Source organism: Sciurus vulgaris (assembly GCF_902686455.1).
Source record: "Sciurus vulgaris genome assembly, chromosome: 4".
NCBI classification, from domain to species: domain Eukaryota; kingdom Metazoa; phylum Chordata; class Mammalia; order Rodentia; family Sciuridae; genus Sciurus; species Sciurus vulgaris.
Genome location: NC_136464.1, coordinates 139642421 through 139664903, shown reverse-complemented (window position 1 = coordinate 139664903; position 22483 = coordinate 139642421). Strand labels below are relative to the sequence as shown.

General features: G+C 34.2%; 1 protein-coding gene across 2 annotated transcripts in view; it reads left to right on the top strand.

Annotated features, from left to right (window-relative positions):
* VWA8 (von Willebrand factor A domain containing 8) overlaps positions 1-22483 on the top strand; it is a 718869-nt gene that overhangs the window by 132659 nt on the left and 563727 nt on the right. For both annotated transcript variants that reach the window (XM_079136497.1, XM_079136496.1), the window contains exons 13-16: positions 3726-3886; positions 6265-6378; positions 18081-18249; positions 20000-20077. In XM_079136497.1, the coding sequence (XP_078992623.1) occupies positions 3726-3886; positions 6265-6378; positions 18081-18249; positions 20000-20077 (522 nt within the window). The remainder of the gene's footprint in view (positions 1-3725; positions 3887-6264; positions 6379-18080; positions 18250-19999; positions 20078-22483) is intronic.

Below are 22483 nucleotides of genomic sequence, written 5' to 3'. Positions count from 1 at the left end.
AAGTAATTCTAAGCTAATTCTGGCTACTCTATACACAAAAACTTTTATGCAGTTATTTAAAAAAAATTTTTTTTAGTTGTCAGTGAATCTTTTATTTATTTATATGTGGTACTGAATATTGAACCTAGGGCCTCGCACATGCCCTGCAAGTGCTTTACCACTGAACCATAACTCCAGCCTCTACACAGTTATTTTATTGAGCTAATGACATACCTGTATTTCTCAAGAGATTCATAAAAAAAATTAGCTTAGACTATTCAAAGTCCTATAAATATTTAAGGCATATAATTGCTTTAAGGTTCAAATCTATATTCTCTGATACATTTCATACAGTTAGGCTTCTCATTTTATTAGGACATCTTGATTTTTCATTCAACTTCTGTGTTGTGAAAGAAAAGAGCATAACTCATTATGGAACAGAATCTAAGAAAATATATGGATGTTTTCCAGGATCTGAATGAAGTTGAGGTGCTGAAGGTTAGACAATGGTGGCTTAAAGGAACTAGATTTCATGTCCTGTTGTTTTCAGATTTTTAAGGAAATGCAGAAAGAGGAAATGGTTCAGGCTTATGATATCATTAGTGCTATTTTTATTCTCCTAAGTTCAAAGGTTCTAGGGATAAGAACAATATATGCAAAAATGAGGACAATCATCTTTTTTTGAGTTTTTATTAGTGTGTTTTCTAAATGTTCATACAAAAAGAGCACACTTAACAAAAGTTTTCCTTTTAACTTTCCAACAAAAATGTGCATGTAGCAGGAAGAAAAATAAAATTATATATATATATATATATAATTATAAATATATGTCTATATTTCTATAATATAGTATATGTTAAATAAATCCTTAAAACTGAATTCTTTATAGACAGAAACATTCGAAATGGTCTTACTATTTTAAAGATAAGCATATTACCTAAAATTAATTCATGTAACTGACACATTTAGATTATACCAAAATTTTCTGTTAATTTTTTATTGGGTTCTGTTATTCTGTGAAGGTTTAATTTGGTATTTTTGCATCCTCACACAATTGAAAATAACTTTGGATTTTAACTAGTACTGGGAAAAATAAGGGCAACTATCTTGTTAAGAAAAGACTAGGATTTTTATCTTTCAATGTAGATTCTTATTTATAAACCAACAGCTTACGTAAATGGAATGCTTTTTTTTCTTCTGAGGATATTTTTATTTTAATGCAAAGAAATATTAGAAATGAAGAATGATCCTTTCTAACATGAAGAGAGTTTAGGTTGTAAAACTGAACTGAGCTAGTCAGGTGTTTTCTATTTTTCACTGCTCCATTGATGAAAAAAGGAAGAGTATTTCTGATCTGTACTTGTGGTTGGCATTAGCAACATTGAGCTATATTGATCTGTTATAGCTTATTATGTAGCAACAAATAATTATTTTGATTTACTTGAGTAAATATAAGGGAGTCTTTGGAGAAGAGGAACTGAATGTACTTGTTGTATTTCTCATCATTTCTATTGGTAAATGTTTACTTGAATGAGCAAGTACCATAAACATTGTGTGAACTAATAAGATATTAAAGTACTTTGGAATCATGATCAAATGAAATTATACATTTTCAGTCATACAGAATTGTGATTCAGGATATGTTGATATGAGAATTGAAGACTTATACTGAAATTTAAAAAATAAAAAAATGTTACCAGTTTTAGCTTCAGTTCCCAAGTACTCTAAACTTCTGTGTCAGAGTCCCTTCCTCATTTCCTTTTTCTGGGCCCAAACAGAAAATTTCTGAGCTGAATAAGACTCATATGTTTTCAGTTTGCAACTAGGATTTTCACAATTAACATCCATCCATTTCTTGCAAATATGGTATCAAGAGGATCCTTTGGTCATGTCACCTACTCTCTGAATTCCAATAGTGTTTAAGAAAGGAAACAAGGTTTAGTTTTTCCTTATGTTTCTTTCATTTTTTCACCTTTATTTTATGTTATTTTGTTGTGCATTTTGTATAATTGTGTAATCTCATAAGTCCTATTTGAATAAGGAAGACATAAGTAAATGAGACAAAGAGTCACATTAGCTTAATGTCTTATAGAGAGGTACATCTTGCCTGGGAGGTACATCAGAATTCCCTTCATAATGTAAATAAAAAAGGCAGGTAATGAATGTATTTTGTCAGAATTTTAAGACTGGGAGAGTCTAAGCTTTGTGTTTTCCAGAAGTTCTTCAGCTGTTTCTAGTATGTACCTTTGATTTTGAATCATTATTATAAGCATGTTTAAGTTTTATTTTTTAGGATAATATGTGATAAAACTTCATGATGAATATTTTTCTGGAATAATAAGTACTAAAAATTTTAAGTTTACTTTGTTTTAATACTAACTTTAAAGAGATTGTGTGTGTGTGTGTGTGTGTGTGCATCACATATGTAAATATATAGTTGATTTTAAAGATATTCATGAAAATACTCACAAGGACTTTTAAAAAAGTTTTTGTCCTATTTTTCTTGCAGAGCAATCCATTTACTATTCTATACCACAGTCCTGACAAGGAATGAGCTCATCCCCATTATGTACCACCCTGCTAAATACTTATGATAGGGATCAGTTTAGTCTTGGTTATTGTAACTGTCATGGGTAGCATAGAGTGATACTGTTCATATAGTTTGTATAAAATTTAAAATTCATAGTTGAAGAATTAAATGAAATTGTTAAAAGAGTTAGGCCAAATTTTAATAATGTGTCAGAAGAATTTGTTGAATTCGAATGTTGTTTATTAAGTGTCTTTATGGTTCAGTAGAAGCCTATTCCTGTTTTTAAGTTAATACCTTTTTGATTGTGTTAACATGGAAATAGTAAGACTTATATTTTAGTCTTGAGATCAGAACAGATTTGCAGCCATTTTAAGTATAAGCAAATTCATTAGTTTTCTATCTAAAACATATAGTAGTTATCAAAGAATTTATAAAAGACTTAAAATTTTTGAATATAAGTGACTGTGAAAGTTCAACTTTTGTTTCATGTAAGTGGCACAAAATGTATCTGAAGTTGGTAACAGAAATCATTGTCTTCAATATTAACACATGTAAGAGAAAATTGTTCATGTTAAATAGCACTAAATCTTTTGCAGTAGATTTTTATATATCACAACTATTAATAATTTGCTTAAATCTGTTACACTATTTTAGTGCTATCACAGTGTGTGTGTACCTTAGAAATTTGCTTGTAAGTGCCATGCTATTGTTTCTGAATTCCTGTACCTCATCTGATGACTGTCCTCCTAGATTTCCTCCATTATTAAGCCTCTTTAAATATAATTAGCCACTGTGATGGGACCTAGTGGCTTTTCAGGAGAACTCATTAACTGGAAGAAAATGCACGTTCTTGATAAACATCTCTGAATGTTGAGTTTGCATAGCCTCTCATTTTGAAATGGAATCAATGCATTTTACTCCCTGCAGGAGTAGAACTGAGTTAAATTCTATTAAAGTCAGGTAGAAATTACTGCCATTACCTAAATGAACATTTTAAAGGAGAAGGAAAGTGCTCAATAAAAGAAGGAAGAAATCTTCACTCTTACTATATTATACTAAAAGCTTTGTGAAGATATTTCTCTTTTGTGAATTTGAGAAGATAACTCCCCCAGTTGTTATATGAACATATGTGCAGAGAGAGGACCAAGAAGCTAAGTAAGCTATATCCATGTATTAAAAAATTTTTTTTTTTGGTCGTTCCTGGAATTGGCTTTAGGATATGACGGCCCGTGATCTGCTCCAGCAGAGATACACTCTTCCAAATGGAGACACTGCCTGGAGGTCCTCACCCCTTGTGAATGCTGCTCTGGAAGGCAAGCTGGTCTTATTGGATGGCATTCACCGGGTCAATGCTGGCACACTTGCTGTATTGCAGAGGTTTGTATGAGTCACACACTCATATACAAAAAAATCAATGCACACAGATATGCAGACATACACCATGCCAACTTAAGCAGTAGACATGGATTGCTCCCAATTTTTTTTTAAAACTAGGTTTGTAGATCTTGAAAAACTCATATTTCCACATCCAAATAGAATGACAGATTACTTATTATTACAAATATATTACAGCAAAAATCCAAATAATGAACATTTTGGGAAATGCCACAGCCATAGCACTTTTTTTTTCACAGCTGAAAAGAGAAATTTCTCAATAATTTTGAAGGACTTTATATATGCAGTTTTACATATGCAACAAGTTACACAGATGAAGTTTCTGTATTTTGTCAGTTATAGCTTCACTAGTTACAAATGTCATGTATGTCAACATTATTGGTTGATTTTGTTAGAATCTTTGTTTTTTGAGAAAGAGAAAAATGTAACTTTAATATAAAATGTGTAATAGCTGTTCGATGATATTGTATAGATGTTAGAAAAGCTCACATTGTGGGTATAAACTTGAACATTTCTGTAACCATTTATTTTTAACTTTAGTTTAGATGGGGAAAATATCTACATATTCTTAAACCTTTCCTAGAATTTAGTGTTGAGAGAAGACTCTTCATGTGTAACTTTTTGGGAAAATATTCCCATCCTGTATCATTTTAGAAAAGTAATTACTGATTTTTTTTTTATTCTTCTTGGTTCTGTGATTTGTGGACATTTGATTTTCAACTTTGAATTATAGGGAGGAATCAAATAAGTGGAATAAGCCATTTCCCCAACTAGCTATTCAAAGTTTTTGTCCTTGACAAGATGCAGATAGAGTATAAAGATTCCAAATATATTAATTCTGATTAGATTTGAGCACATTTAAAAATACTATCACACATTTTTGGTGATTTACCATAAATATTTCATACTTATAATTATTTTTATTTCCCAAAGAGACACATGTTTAGACACAAAATAAGGTAACAGCTTCCTTTTATTGGCTGTCTCTCGAATGTTTTGCCAAATAGGAATAGCAGCAGCAGCAGCTATCATTAATTGAGTACTTACTCTGTGCTAGGCATTGTTCTAAGCCAGTGCTTCCCAGGTTTTCAACCTTGGAATCACCTTGCAGGATGGGAATTTAAAAATACTGATGCCTGGGCTGTGCCTCCATAAATTCTGATGTTAATTGGTTCAGGCTGAGGTTTGAACATTGACATTTTTAAACACTCCCCAAAAGAACTTAATGTGCCATGAAGATTGAGAACAACCAAGGATCTGTTTTATATTATTCAATTTTCACAGCACCTCTGTGAGGTTGTGAAATTATTGTCTTAATTTTATAAAAGATAAAAATGTAGAGAGATGGAGTTGTTCTGCCCATCTCATTCAAGGAGTAAAATTCCCAGCTGGAGTTGAACCCAGGTCTGGCTGACTTATGCCCATGTCCTTAACCTCTGCATTATAGACCTTTGGATGGAGACTGTGTGGCAGCCCCTAACATAGGTGTCTTCAGACTTAGCGGGTGGTGCTTTTTGACTTTTGCAGCACCTAGAAGACAGTGCTGTTTCTGGTGTGGATGGCTAGGCCACCATCAGAATTGGCATATGAAATAGCAGTGTAATTTCACTAGGAAGATTTTTGATATTTTAAATCATCTAATTCCAAAGATAGAAATAGTTTGATAATACCTCAAAGAGTTATATCAGACTCAGGTGTATGTGCCAACTGCTTTTCTCAGTAATATATACCTCATGGTAATCCTGAGACACTTATTCAACTCTTTTTGTCTTCCTCCTTCTTCTTCCTCCTCTCTCTCCCCCTCGCTGTCCACATCTGGTAGTCATAACTGCTGCTCTTCAGGACAGAAACCAACTTTTGCCAAATATAACAGCACTAACCACCTTGAAATTTTTTTTTTTGTATTTTTTATTTTTATATTTGGATCATATGGTAGTTTTTTTTTTCCTTTTGTTAATTTATCTTTTAATTTTTTACAGACTGCATTTTGATTCATTGTACACAAACAGGGTATATCATTTCATTTGTAAGGTTGTACATGATGTAAATTCATACCATTCGTGTAATCATACATGTACATAGGGTAATGATGTCTGTCTCATTCCACCATTTTTCATATCCCCTCTCATTTCCTTCTATATAACCTAAAGTTCTCCCTTTCTTCTCTCACTCCCAACCTCCCATCCCCCACCCCCATTAACCTTGGTGAAATTTTAAACAGTCCATCTAATGAAATAATTTGACTCAACTGCAAACTATAATAGACATGATTAAAATGTCTACTGAGTGCTTCTATCTCTGATAACATCACTGTTCAAAACTGGCTAGTTTGTTTTCTGACATTCCTTTTATCTCATTAGGTTGATCCATGACCGAGAGCTTAGCCTCTACGATGGTTCTAGGCTACTAAGGGAAGACAGGTATATGCGTTTGAAACAAGAGCTGCAAATGTCTGATGAACAGCTGCAGAAGAGGTAATTTTGAGTGCACTATTATTATTGGTAATTTATTGCTAAGTTAAAATAACGTTGTTTCTTATTTTACTAAACCTAGGGTCAAGCCAAAATAACTTTGAAGAGCTTAATAATTTGGTGTCCTGGGCATGTAAGAGTTTGGCACTTCCTAAAACCTGAGGTTACTATCCAGGATACACACACATATGCACATGTGCACATGCACATGCACATGCACACGCACAAGCACACGCACATGCACATGCACACACTTTGAATTCTCAGTCTTCTTTTAAATAAGTGCCTAAGCCTTGGTTTTATTACTAAAATCTTGGTCCTTGACCCCAATGCCAATCCAGTAATGAGGATACAGTTTTGAGAAAAAGGAAAAAGAAGTTTTATTGCTTTGCTAGCAAAGGAGAAACACAGGGGACTCCTGTCCCAGAGCTGTGATTCTGCCCATCAAGGGGAGCAGGAGGCTTTTAAAGAGGTGATTCCAAGGTTACATTCCATGTGTTCTCTGTTGGATTCTGAATTTGCTTGTTCATTTGGGAGATAGTAATTTTTGAAATCTTCTGGTGAATTACTTTGTTCCTGTGGTGAGTATGTGCTCAAGGACAGACAACTCTGCTTAGGATGGGGAAGAAAGAATCCTTTTTCCTTGATCTTAGAAGGGTGGAGAGACCAGGAAGGAGCAGGGAGAGTAGAAGAGAAAGAAAATAAGTCACAGTGGCAGAGCAGCAAGGACTGTACTCAAAGCACAAAGTGAACCACTGTTACAGTTTTAAGGAGGTAATTGCCCCTCTTTGTCCTACCAATTCAGTTTGGCCTCATTCTGTGTATTCTCTTGGCAAAAGAAAAACTGGGCTCACAATTAACTGGACCCATTCTCCTAGGAACTCTTCAGTTTTACTTAAGGATGCCACCTGATGACAGTATTACCTGTGTGGCTTATCTAAATCTTCTACAGATGTGACAAACAAATGTGATGAGTGAGACTTGATTGGATCCTGGAGCAGAAAGCATAATGAAGATAGCTATAAAAGACAATTAGGAAAGTTTAAATAGGAACTGTATATACATTACATGATGTTGAATTCATACTAATTTTCCCAAGTATCATAATATATTATGGTTATATAAGAGAATATTCCCATTTTTAGGACATGCTACCTGAGATATTTAAGGGATAAAGTAAAATATATCTAAAACTTACTTCCAGATGTTTCAGGGGAAGAAAAAAAGACAAAAAAATGGACGTATATGTATGTATACAAACACATACATCAGAGAGAGAAAAGAGAAAGATCAAGTGAGAGCAAGAATACAAATATGATAAAATCTTAACAACTGAAAAAAAAATCTAAGTGAAGGATATATGTGCTACATTTTATTCTTTTAAATTTTCTGTGAGTTTGGAAATTTTCAAAATGAAATATTTGAAGGAAAATAGTTTTTTGCACCTACGTTATACTTTCAGAGAAAGTTTGGTAAATGTAAGTTATTTTCATCTCTTTACACTTTATGGATATTTTAATGTAATTAGAGATTGGTATTTGGGATCTACTCATCGCTTAATACAACTTTCTTTAATTGAGGCTTCCCTTCTCCCCAAAGGACTTGCTGCCATATTTAAAACAAGAAAATCTTACAAAAGATAATGAAGTGTATTTATTATTGAGTTTATATTTTTAGCTAAATTTTCCTTAGAAATTTCCTTGCAGTGTTTTTTTTAGGGGGAAGTGTTGAGTTTCTTACTGTCTTTGTATAAGTTTTTAAACATTTCACTTGATCTTACAACTGCTTATGCTTCTAGGGCATGTATTATCACATTTCTGTAGCCCAGTTGCAGGTTTTGGGAGGCAAGTTCTAAAGATCCCTCTCGTTTTATACTTTTGATGTATAATATTTGGTGTTTGTACATTATTTGCACATGAATTGTCTGTCAGGAAAGAACTCATATTTTTAGAGCGGTGAATAAAAGCAGCTGGGAAATAGCGCACAGCAAGCCTGCCTGGCAATTTCCCTTAAGACATCAGGATCATTGATCGTTATACTTGTCTCCAAATGTCCAGGAAATGACAATCCTTTTCTCTGAGAAAATCCTAAGTTTTCCATAATGGTCACAGCAGTTTTATAAATGAAAACACTTTCAGGAACAGAGTGGCCCTGAGCATCACATGTAGAGTTTGTCTCACATTTGAATCACAGTAGTGCTTCTTTCTCAAAGTTTTCTACCTGTTTTGTTCAGTTTTTGTCTGTCTCACAAAGGTAATCCTACTCACCTCTATCTCCAGAGGTCCCTTTGAGAAAGTGGAGAGATCATTGCAATGCTTGCTTTCTTTCATGGTCTTTAAAAATTTTTGGTTTGACTATTTACCCAGTGTTAACTGGGCATGAAACTAGAACGTGATAGAATTTTCTAAAGCATTTTATGAAAAATGCTTGTCCCCTGTCACTGATTCTATGACAGTCTCTGATTTCCCTCTTTTCACTCCACTTTCAACACTTTCTTTTGGTATGTACCTGTATGTCACTAAGCAATATGCTTTCATTGGTATCTGTTTCTTTTCTTTATTTATATTTTTGCAGTACTGGGGATTGAACCCAGGGTGTTCTACCAATGAGCTACATCCCACCCCTTTTTATTTTTTATTTTAAGATAGGGTCTCACTAAGTTGCTGACGCTGGCCTCAAACTTGGGATCCTCCTACCTTAGACTCCCAAGTAGTTCCACTGACATTTCTTGATTTATTTTTTTAGTGTCATCAAATATATATTGATTTCCTACATAGATAATTAATGCTTAACTCTTTCACCATCTCTTTTGTGTCTTTCCACTGACTTATTCTTCCTAAAGAGTTATATATTTTGTTTAGAACTTTATCTAATTTTTACATTATTATGACAGCATAAGGGCTATATATACCTGATTCGTTTAGTATACTATAATCATTTCCCCTTTATACATACATATTTTTTCCTAAAATTAGTAATTACCTGCATATGAAGAGAGATATATATATTTAAATAAATAATTGTAGTCCAGTTTTTCATGTTAGAATAGAGATTTGTATGATAATTCTTTGGGAGCACTGATTGGGGGGGACAGTTATTTTTCATAAAAAGATAAAGTATTTTAGTCAGCTTTTTTTTGCTGCTGAGACCAAAAGATCCAACAAGAACAAATGTAGAGGAGGGAAAATTTATTTTGAGGCTCATAGTTTCAGAGGCCTCAGTTCACAGATGGTTAGTTCCATTCCTTGAGGTTCAAGGTAAGGCAAAATATCATGTTGGAAGTGTGTGGCAGAGAAAAGCAACTGACAACATGGCATTCAGAAAGAGAGAGAGGAGAGAGAAAGAGAGAGACATGCTCCACCCTCCAAGGACAAGATATATACCCCAAAGGCATGCCCCCAATGACCCACCTCCTCCAGCCTAACCCTACTTCCTATAGTTACCACTTAATCCCTACTAGGGGATTAATACTCTGATTAGGGTACAGCTCTCATAACCCAATCATTTCACTCTGAACTTTCTTGTCTTGTCTCACACAAGAACTTTTGGGAGAAATCTCATGTATAAATCCTCTTTTTATGTGTGTTTCACTTTTTTATCTGAAACACTTTCTCTAATGTCAGAATCTCTCAGCATATTGAGGTACATCCTTTATTTATCAATTACGTCTTCTATCAATTTCACCTTTCTTCAACAGAGTATTCTGACAAACACTTATCTGTACTTGTTCTTTGTACTTGTAACTCCTGTGCCATCTTAGACCTCTCTATTTCCATTTTCCTAGTGTCCTGTGGTCTATCTTCCTGTACCTTTCATTATTTATACGTGTGTTGAGCTTTCTGAGCTGAATTTCTAATTTCTGTTTCTTTTCTCATGGTTTATCAGTATGTTGGGCCTTCATTAACTTTTCAGTGGAAAGATATTCTACCAATGATTCTCCTATCTTGCCTAAAATATTTCCTTATCAGTACTTCTCCTTTCTACACAAGAAATAATATTTTCTTAAGATTAAAAACACAAACTCAACTTTTATTTTTATTAATACTGTGTTTCCTTATGGGAGATTTTAAGATAGAGAAAAAGGTCAAAAGTCGAATGACAAGAAAATTTTTGTTTTGTTTTTTAAAGGGGACGGGTTTTGGAAGGATGGGAATGGTAGTCTTGGGTGGTATGTTAGTTTCAGTTGTCTGAAGAAAGAACAGGTTCCATAGTCTTGCACAAAAATAAATCTCCTACTTCTGGGGATCAGGATTTTAAGAACAACTTCTACTAATTTGTGGAGTAATAAATCCTGACTTTTGTTCTAACTATAGCAATCGGATGGTTTTGTTGAATAAGAATATCATAAAGGGAATCTGTGCAGGCTGTGCTCTCGGTACCCAGAATAGCACCCAGGTGATTGGAATAATATCCAGACTGATGATTTGATAGGACTGATTTGGAGGGTACATGATTTTGTTATTCATTGTGGGCATTAAATATTTATTGAGTGCCAACTCTTAAGATGGTATAGTCACTTGTCTATTGTACCACATATGAAGACAGATATGCAAATCAATAATTAGAATGCAACTTTTAAATATTAGTGTGGAGGTCTGCACAAGGGGCATAGGAACACAGAACAGGGAGTGACTAGAAACTGCCTTGAAAGGTTAGGAAAGCCTTCATAGTGCTGTTTAAGTTGATATTTCCTGATATTTCCCAGGGTTTTCTCCTAAACCTTTTCTTTGGGCAGTCCCAGTCACTCTTATATCCTTACCTGTCATTGATACAGTGAGCTTGCCTCAAAAACTCTTTACAATTTAGTTTTCTGGCCTAAGACTACTAAATGCCTTCCCTTAGGTGTCGTGGAGAAATTCTTATTTCTTCAAACCTCTATTCCTCTGGAATTCCTGAACTTAATGGATAGAGCCACTTCCTCTCCATACATCTAGCCTAGATGTGTACAGTGCCCAGATATTAATTTGATCATGCCACTCTTTATATCCTCAGTAGTTTCCATCACTTGCCGTGCCCAGGGCCAATATCTATGTATGTCTTCTGTGTTGCCTCATCCTTCACTTCTCAGGACCAGCATAGCCAGCTTCTCTTATTCCTGTGAGAGTCACCTCCTCTGTGAAACCTTCTCTGTACTCTGTTTCCAAGACCAATGCAGATTTAAGAGCATCATTCCTTCTAGGCATAGTTTGGCAAATTTAGATACATGGTTCTGCTTCAGATTGTGTCTGTATCTTCCATCTCCATCAGATTGTTGCCTAGCCTTGGTTATATTTAGAAAATACACCAAAATTGTGTTTGGCAAGATTACTTTGGTTACAAGTAGCAAAAATTTAAACCATTGCAAAAGGGAATTTGTTAGTACTTCATATGGTAAAATGAAAGGCAAAGATGAAGTTGAACCCAATGAAATAACACGAACCTGGGACTTCAGTGTAGTCAGAACTCTCTTCTTGCTTGTGTACTTCATCCTTTCATTTCTCATGTCAAAACATGTGGCACATAGACTATTTGGTGAATAATTTTTAATGAGTGAGTAAATCTTAACCTGGAATAAAGTTTAGAAAACATAGGTAAAGGTAATTCTATTAATAAATTTTTAGGAGGCCTTTTGGGCTAGCACCATTTCCTCATATAAACCTACTAATTAGGAATATTTTGGTACCCTTTAGTGGCAAATCTGATAGCATAGAATCCCATAATTAATAGCTGCTGGCTGTGTGCTACCAGTCTTTTTCAATTTCATGACATGAAACCAACTTTCTAAATAATTATATTTGAATCCTTTGCCAACCTTCATCATTTACTAGTTCATCCCTAGGATCATATTCTTTGATGATTTCCAGAGTGTCCTACAGCCTTTTACATTCTTGGCAGATAATTATATGCCTAACAAACCATGTTAGGTACTTCTCTTGTTTCTAGATCCTAGGAATTCTCTGGGCGTAGTGGTTAGGAACAGTGACAGCCACACATGTTAGACACCAACCCCGCCTGCACTGCTTGCAGGAAATAAGAACCACAATAGAGCTGTTTCCTTTCATGAGAAAAACTTATTTTGGGGAAGGAGGGAGTACAAGTACTACAAGCTGCTAAATGTGTCCCTTCCTGCCGATGGCCAGAGCATGGATGAGAAAGATGATTAATAGTTCATTTCACCAGGAAAGGGCTTCAGGTTATCTCAGGGAAGCAATGCAGATTGTCACCTAGCCTTGGTTGTATTTAGATGTGCTCTAATATTTTTGAATTTTCAGTGAATATTTTACTGTTACTGCTTGTTACTGAACATTGAAAATGGTTTACAACCTCTCAGTCTTTATTGATTAGTGATTAATTGGACATTTGAGCACAGTCCTCAATGAATTAGATTCTCTGGACCCTTTTGCTTTTACTCTTACCCATGTTTGAAGACAGTTAGGACCTGAGCATTCTCCTATGTCCCAGAAATTTTAGCATCTTTTTGCTAGCAAATTTGTGTAAATTTTTAACAAAATTCAACATAGATCCAGGATTTTATGGCTCAAAACAAAGAGCCTTAGGAAATTTTGATTTTGAAAATAATTCTGTATGTTTTTTATGTTGTAGTTTTAAAAATCCTGTAGGGTACAATTACTTACTACTGTATTTTCTCAGTTTGTCTTTTTGATACAGGTAATATACCTCCTCTCACAAATTCATTCAAGACCAGATTTAGTCTAACTTTTGAGTGAGAGACCATAATTTTCAGTTCTTATCACTTACTTTTGGTTTTTCCCTATCACAAAGGTCTTCAAAAAGTTTCTTGCAGTAATGGTTATTTATAATAGTGGTACACATTTATTTTTTTGTCATCTGCTTTCTTCCAAGTGTTACACTAGATCTTTTTTTTAAATTTATTTTTTTAAACTTTTACAGACTGCATTTCGATTCATTGTACACAAATGGGGTACATCATTTCATTTCTGTGATTGTACACAATGTAGATTCATACTATTCGTGTAATCATACATGTACATAGGGTAATGTTGTCTCATTCCACAATTTTTCATACCCCCCTCCTCTCATTTCCCTGTACATAATCTAAAGTTCCTCCATTCTTCTATCACCACCCCACCCCCCACCCCCATTATATATCATCATCCACTTATCAGGGAAAACATTTGCCTTTTGGTTTTTTGGGGATTGGCTTACTTCACTTAGCATGATATTCTCCAATTCCATCCATTTGTCTGCAAATGCCATAATATTATTATTCTTTATGATTGAATAATATTCTATTGTGTATATATACCACAGTTTCTTTATCCATTTTCTGTTAAGGGGCATCTAGGATACAATCAATAATGTGAAAAGAGAGCCTACAGAGTGGGAGAAAATCTTTTCCACACGCACTTCAGATAGAGCACTTATTTCCAAAATTTATAAAGAACTTATAAAATTGTACACCAAAAATACAAAGAACCCAATCAATAAATGGTCCAACACTTTACAGACACTTTATAGAAGAAGACATACAGACAATTAATAAATATATGAAAAAGCGTTTCAACATCTCTGTAATTAGAGAAATGCAAATTCAAACAACTCTAAGATTTCATCTTACTCCAGTTAGAATGGCTATTATCAAGAACACAAACAATAATAGATGTTGGCGTGGATGTGGGGAAAAAGGCACACTTTTACATTGCTGGTGGAGTAGCAAATTGGTGCAGCCACTTTGGAAAGCAGTGTGGAGAATCCTCAGGAAACTTGGAATGGACCCACCTTTTGACCCAGTTATCCCACTCCTCAGTTTATACCCAAAGGACTTTAACGCAGCATACTACAGTACTGCAGCCACATCAATGTTTATAGCAACTCAATTCACAGTAGCTACACTAGATCTTGTATGGTATAAGGACGCATTAGAAATGTGTCTATTCAACTTGCTTCATTTTGCAGGAAAAAAATGAAATATGAGCTGTTCATGGACCTATATAACTTCTGAGTTCTGAAATGGAATCATTAGTATTACAGCATGGAAGTTCAGCTTTAAAATCCTTTTCCAGCCCACAATTGATGTCTTTATAGAAACTTTCTATATAATTCTTTCAAGTTTCTTTTTTGTTTTTTTTTTTGCCTTTTTTTTTGGGGGGGGGGATACTGGGGATCAAACCCAGGGCCTTGTGCTTACAAGGCAAGCACTCTATCGACTGAGCTATCTCCCTAGCCCCCTTTCAAGTTCCTTAATATGCAGAATCAGCAAAAATGTACCATATGATTCCCTTCAAGAGACTGGAGCTTATCAAAGCCTTTTTTTTATCATTAAAATCTATGTTGAAGTATCATTGACATCATAAACTATATTTAAAATGTATAATTTGATAATTTTTGACAGTTATATATGCCTGCAAAACCATTGCCACAATCAAGATAATGAATACATTCATAATCTTCAAAGTTTCCTCAGACCCCTGTGTAATCCCTCTCTCTTACTCATTCTCACTCTTCTACCATCCCTGGGGATCTTCTTCTGGTTACTGTATACATATAGCTTATATTTTAGAGGATTTTATGTAAATGGAATCACAAAACATATATTCTTTTTTGTCTGGCTTCTTTTACTCAGCTTAATTATTTGCAATCATCCATGTTTTATATCAATAGTTTGCTCCGTTTTATTGCTAAGAGCATTAGAAAGTATTTTGCTCTCTACAAACATTTATGCCGAGTGTGGCAGCACATACCTACAATCACAGTGACTCAGGAGGATTGAAAGTTGGAGGCCAGCATGGGCAACTTTCTGACTTCCTTGTCTCAAAATTAATAAATTAAATAGGCTAGGGGTATAGCTCAGTGGTAGAGTGCCCTAGGTTCAATCCCCCGTACCAGAAAACAAGCAAACAAAAACAAAAATTAAAGAAACTCACACCTGTGCCTACAAACATATTGACCCCAATATTTTAAATATTGAACCCAGTATATTAAATCTTTAAATGTCTTTCAAAATACATTTTTGTTTTTTAAATTTTTAATCCTTAGGAAACAATGCCTATGTGAAGGTGAGCATCTTTTTTGCTTTATTTGTTTTGTTTTTGTCATTCTTAAATTCTAGTAAAATTAAACCTGTCCTTGATTTTAAATTTTCATAGAACTTGTTCCCTAATTTTCAATTATGAATCAGCTTCTTCAGCCTTGGTATTGCTAGTGATTTGTCAAGTCACTCTGATGTCCATGGCAGAACTTGAGCTCTCTTATTTTCAGACTTGGGGAACCTAACTCAGGAAACGACTTTCCATGTAATCTATTTGTATGTAAGGAAGTTTTAGGGGGAGAGCCTAAAAAACAAAAAGATCCTTCTCATCCTGTTATTCAGTAGTTTGGTGACTGTGTTTATTGTCAGTATAACCTATGCCCAACCATCTGCTTTCTCAGAAATGCCCCCTCTGAATTTGGCCATCTTACTCAAGTACCTTGTGAGAGCCAAAACTAAAAAGCAAACCACAGACAGTAAATATCCCAGGCAATGGCCATCACCTTATTAAATTCAGGCCACCTTCTTTGTACTCATTTTAGTTGCTCCTCTAGTCCTAACTGTACAGCTCTGCTATAGTACCTGCTTCTTGATCTCTTGGTTTAAGGATATAAATTGGGCTTCCCCTTTTGGCTTGCTTGTTGAATTTTTCTTTCTTTTTTCTGCTTTGCATTATTAGGGATTGATCCCCAGATGTGCTCTACCACTGACCTACATCCTCATCTCTTTATTTTATTTTGAGACAGGGTCTCACTGAGTTGCTGAGACTGGCTTTGAACTTGCAATCCTCCCACCTCAGCCTTCTGAGTCTCTGGGATTACATGTACACAACACCATGCCTGGCTGCCTGCTGAATTTTGATTCTGTTTACTCCCTGATTTGCTATCCCTCACTATCTTAAGTTAAAAACTACATGTGTAGTTTTAATTTTGTGCATCCAAACCAGTCTGTGTCTCCCGCCTTTTTTTGTCCCAAATAGAAGTCAGAAGGCTCGAGGATGATATTTGATGCTGGACCTTGAGGCAGAGTCATCTGAATTATAGCAAGCCACTTAGCCAAAGTAGAAAATGGAATAACTTGCCTCTTTAGCTTTCTGATCTCAGGATGTCCCATGACCAGTTTCTGACTAAATACTAGTAATCCTAAATGACAATGTTGTCCTAAGGACTTTAGGGCACTATCCATATTGTTAATCCTTCCCTGTTTTCCCAGAACAACTTTTTGGGACAGATTATTCCTCAGGCCCTGCTGAAACGCCTTAACACTTTTTTTTTTTTTTAAGCTAGATAAATGAAATGATATCTGGTAATTTTTATGAATTCATCCAAGTCTTCTATATGGCCATTTCTAAAATTTCTTTTCTCTGGTTTAAAAATTATGCTTTCTAAAATTATTATGTGATTTAAGTCCTCTAAAATTACAGAGCATAAAAACAAAAGATAAAAATAAATTAAAAATAAATAAAATTACAGATCATGTAGTCAAGGACTTAGTGGACGTGCCCACTGTATTGATATGGCTGACTCTTATCTGAACTCTTCAATGTACTCATCTGATTCTTTGCACACATGTCATACTTCCCAGTATTCTGACTGCCTAATCACTTAATTCAGGATCCAGGGAAATTGTTAATGTTGAAATGCAATTATGTACTGAATTTTTAGTTTTCTGAAAATATTGACAAGTATTTCACTCTTATCCTTATTTTTCCCTTAGCATTAACTATATTACCCTCTAAAATCAATATTTCTGATAGGTTTTTGAGTAGAATTGATAAAAACTGTCAATATTACCAATATGCTTAGATTGTAATAAGTGTTTCAAGTCCCTTATCCAAAAACAACTCACTAGTTATTTCACTAGCCATGGGAAGTCTCATCTTTTTCTTCTATGTACCAAAATGTCTATATGCTTTCTCAATTTTCCTAGTAGAGATTTTTAAAGAGATCACTTTAAAAATCATAATACTTCTATAATAATGCCAAAAGAATGAATTATGTAAAGCTTTGGTTCTCTCTACCATTTTTTTAAACATTTTTTTGGGTGCATTACAATTATACATAATAGAGGGAGAACCGGTCATTGTTACATGTTGGCATATGCACACAATATAACAATTTAATTTGGTCTTTTTCATTCCCTAGTACCTTCCCTTTCCCTCGCTTTTATTTATTTATTTATTTTTTACCTTTTTAAGACCTAAGTATTCTTTTGCTGATCTAAAGTTTAAATTTAATCTAACCCCTTAAGCTGCTTAAATTTTCTGTATTTGAAAAAGTCTCTCTACCCTGAATGATGCTCCTTGGTCTTTTTATGATTGACATAGAGTGACCTCCTTGTAAGACAGAAGATTCTGAGATTTTAAATAAATCAGGAGAATCTAGATAAAGAATACGAACTGAATGGGATTTTAGTTCAAAGGACTACACAGAAAAAATTTTTTGCAGGCATAACAACACATTACAAGCAGAGATTTGTGTTATGACTGTAGTTTCATAAGTAGATATTGCACAACATTTATTAGTAATAGATAATTATTTCATTTTTCTTAATCTTAGGATCTTGGGATCCCTGGCTTTATTTTTTTCCAAACTCATTCTTTGAAAAGCAGTTTGGACATTAATAGTATGATAGGCTTATCATTGCCTAGACTTCAGTTACCAAGACCTAATCTCTAATGTGAAAGGTTATGTTTTCTTGTTATTTTCCTTTTTAGATCCATTTTTCCTATCCACCCTTCCTTCAGAATCATCGCCTTGGCAGAACCCCCTGTTATTGGAAGCACAACACAGCAGTGGCTGGGACCAGAATTCTTAACCATGTTCTTTTTTCATTATATGAAACCCCTTGTCAAAAGTGAAGAAATCCAAGTTATTAAGGAAATGGTAAGAGTAAGGCCAGTGATAGCCTAATATCTATAACTGTTCTCTAAGGCACCCTACCTAATACATGCTAGAATAGAGTGGGACATTTTGTCTTTTCCTCCCCATTTATTCTCAAATATTTTCATATAATAGTGTAAGTCAGTGGTTCTGAAACTCTTAACATTTTTTCAGAATTATTTGGGAGGTTTGATAAAACAGATTTCTGAACTCCATCAGTATGGTTTTTGTCAGTAGATTTGGAGATGGTATGTAACAATTTGTATTTCTGACTGGTTCTCAGGTGATGGCTGATGCTACTGGTTTGAGGATCACATTTTGAGAACCACAGATGGAGGCCACCTCTTCCCTACCTTATGCAGGGGAAGTTTTACAATTCCTTTTCTGTTTATATTCAGCTAGAAGTGACTATTTTAAGTTCCTACTGTAAGAAAAGACCAGATATATTTTACTTCCTTAGATTTGGTAGAAAATACTAAGTAGTTCAAGTTCCCTCAGGACTATAATAAATCTTACACTTACCTGACTAGTCAATTGGTAGCTTCTAATATGTGGATGATCCATTATTTCGGTGTTTGCCCTAACCAAGCAAACACTTTGGAGTTCTAGGACTGCACTATTCAATGTGATAGCATTAGAGACACCAAATTAAAAAAAAAAAATTTAAACTCAGTTTCTTAGTCACATTTCAAATACTCAGTAGCTATGTGGGGTATGTTGACTTGTATTTTAACACAAATAAAGAAAATATCCATCATCATAGAAAGTTCTGTTGGACAGTGCTATTTTAGATCACTACAAATTAACATTTTACATGCATTCATTCCCTTTGAAATACAAGAATGAAATGGTTAACTTCAGGTACTGTTGTGAGCATGGTTGTGTATAAGGGCATAAGCTTTATGGTTCAGCAATTTGACTTATAATGTCAAATCTGCTACGTATTAACTTCTAGATCTTATGTAGATTACTCAATCACAGTTTCTTCATCTGAAAATGGGGATAACACTACTTCTTACACCATAGGATTGATTTAAAGAATAAGTAAGGTAAAGTATGTATGGAATAGAATTAAAATTCTAAAAAATTCCAGTTACTTAAATGACCCAAGAAATGCTGAGCAGTATACTTCCAAAATGATCACATTATGCCAGTTGTCATTATAACATCATTTTCTGATCCCTTTATATTAAAAATTTAGTTATCGATTAAATAAAAATTAGAGTTTAAATTAGGTATCTAATTACATTAAGGTTTAATATGAAAGCAATCAATGTATTTTATTTGAGCAACTGCTGTCCTGAATAGATCATAGCCCTCAGTATGAGTTCTAAAATTTTTTGAGAAAAATGGACACCTTAAGCATTGTTTACATAATAGTATCTTATGTTATTTAGTAGACATCTAGACACACATATATAAAGCAATTTGACTTCAGTAAAAAAATGCCTAAATCAGAGCTTAAAAATTCACAATGAAGCTAACAAAACAGGAAATTAAAAGGTTTAATGGTTATATTATATGCCCATTTTTAATTGCATTAATTGTTCAGTTTTGTGCTGGTGATTAAATTGTATGTGGAGAAGAGTAGCTTGGTTTTGTTTGTCAGATTCATGAATTAAATATGCAATAATCAGGTACTTTCTAAAAATGTAATTCTAATATTATTTGCTAAATAGTCATCATTTCTTGCCAACTGACCAGATATTCTAATTTATTCTTTCTGATTTTCCTCAATTCTCTCATAAAATAGGTTCCAAATATTCCTCAGGAAGCCTTGAATAAATTGTTATCGTTTACACACAAACTCAGAGATACCCAGGATCCAACAGTAAGTCTGGGCTTTGCCAAAGGATTTTCTCTTGTTGACACACTCTGATTTTAAAATCTATTGCTTAAATTGATATTTTTAGCCCTTATCTTAAGTTTTTCTTATGTACATGTTTAACATTTCTTCCAGATCTTTGTGGCTCATGTGAAGAATATAATTTTTCATTTTAGGGGAATATTTGGGGTTCGTGAGCATTCTGCTTTGTTCTCTCCATCTCTTTCACTGAGCAGCTTCATCTATTCATATAGCTTTGTGTCCTGTTTCTGAGTTAATGCCTTTATCTTCTGTTTCTAACTTCTCTTTTCCAATCACTTTTTGTTTTTGTATTTCTATCCCAGGATGGCATGTTAGAAATATAAAGTGCTATCACTTTCTAACTCTGTATCTCTGTGTTCTCATCTGTAAAATGGGAGTATCTTATCTCATAAAAAGATTGCAGTGATTAAACATTAAAATGTATGTAAAGAGCTACCTCTTTAGAAACAGCTTAATGAATAACAATTTCTTTTACTTTTCAACTAAATAATTTGAGATTACTATACATTATCTTGTACAACTAAGCTCTTTCCCCTTTAAGTTGTGTTCCCAATTTAATTTCCTTTAATGATCTACCAAAGTACCCAAATTAGAAAGCTTGACGTTATTAATTACATGCATCCCTTATGTCTTATTTTAATATGAAAGTAATTCTCACCAATTTAGCATCTTTAGACACATCTCTTCTTTGATCTATTGTCAGTAATTGTCCTAGTATCAGATTTCACAGTCTTTTTCCTGGGATATTGTTATTTCCTCTCCATTGCTCTCTTTACCAACAATTCATTCATCAAGTGGGATGTTAGTTTCCTGTAGCTGTTGTAACAAATTATCAAAAGTTGGTGGCTTAAGAGAACAGAAATTTATCTGGTGGACAACAAAATTTACAAGTCAGTATTACTCAAAATCAAAGAGTCAACAGAGTCATACTCCCTGGGAAGCTCCAGTGGAAAATATCTTCCTTGCTTCTTCCGGATTTTGGTGGCTTGACTTGTGGCCTCATCATGTCAATTCTGCCTCCATCTTTTTGTCACCTCTGTGTATTTGTGTCAAATTTCCCTGTTTTCCTCTTACAATGATACATGATTACAATAATACATAAATAATCTCCTTATTTCAAAATCCTATCTTATCTGCAAAGAAAACTGTCATAGAAAGTAACATTCACATATTCCAGAGATTATGGTGTAGATACCTTTGTGTGGAAGGGTTCAGGGTTGGGGGGCCCTGGACCATTTTCTAGATGTCACAGGTCTCCTAATAATTACTTTTGGGACCTCATCTCCAACTTCTTTCCCTCTACTCATTCTTTTCAGGTGTATTGATTTCTTTGCTGTTCCATGAACACACTAGTGCCTGCCCCAAGGCCTTTGTTATGTGGCATTTCCTCTGCCCAGGTGTCTCTTTCCTGGATAGCTGCACATTTACTCCTTCACACCTTTCATATTTTCTCAGGTGTTACTTCTTAAGCAAGGCTTTCTTAAATTTCTTCCCCATTTCGTTCCTATCTTGCTGTCGGCTTAAGGTTTTTCATAGGACACCTTTGGACATATTAGATATGTTTTACTTGTTTTTTGTTTTCTGTTTGCCCTCACTTGTGTTTTTATCCATAGCAGCATTGGCTTTTGTTTGTTTTGTTCCCTTTGGCATTTCTAGGATCTGGAACTTTTCCTGTAACACAGTAGGTATTCAATAGTTATCTGTTACATAAGTGAATGAATGAGTTTTCTTTATTGTCCTTGGAATAAACTTTCTCAATCCATTTCAGGAGTTCTTCCCTTTCTTTAAAACTGTTAAGGGATTCATTCTTTATCCCACAGATAAAGACAACCTGTTTTTTCCAGTCTCATTTCCTACAACTTCTTTTGAAGCCCACTCACCTCTATTCACACATGACTTCTTGCTGTTTTTTTTTTTTTAACCCCAACACTACTCAAAGGTCTTTGTTTTGAATAATGCCTGAAATGTATGAAACCCATCTTCTTGTCCCTCAGATTCCTTATTCTGTCAGTTCTCTCGCATCCTCCTTAGGCAGAAGTAACCTGTCTCTCATCTGTTCTTATTACACATGATATTGAGCCATTGCAGTTGTATTAAATTTATTTTTTATCTCCCCAATTAGTATTTGACCTTTATGAATCTGGGTTTTGTTCATTCTTTTATTCTTATTTCCCAGGCTGGTTGATAGCTGACACCTACTAGACACTTAAATCTTTGATGAATGAATGAATGAATGAATTGGTTAAGTAATTACTTATTAGCTGATCACCCCTACATTTTTCTCTTAAGAGTCTGTTAGATTTTAGATAAGAAATAATTCTTTAGGAGAGAGAAGAATTATTTTAATAATTTCTGCTAAGACTTTTTATA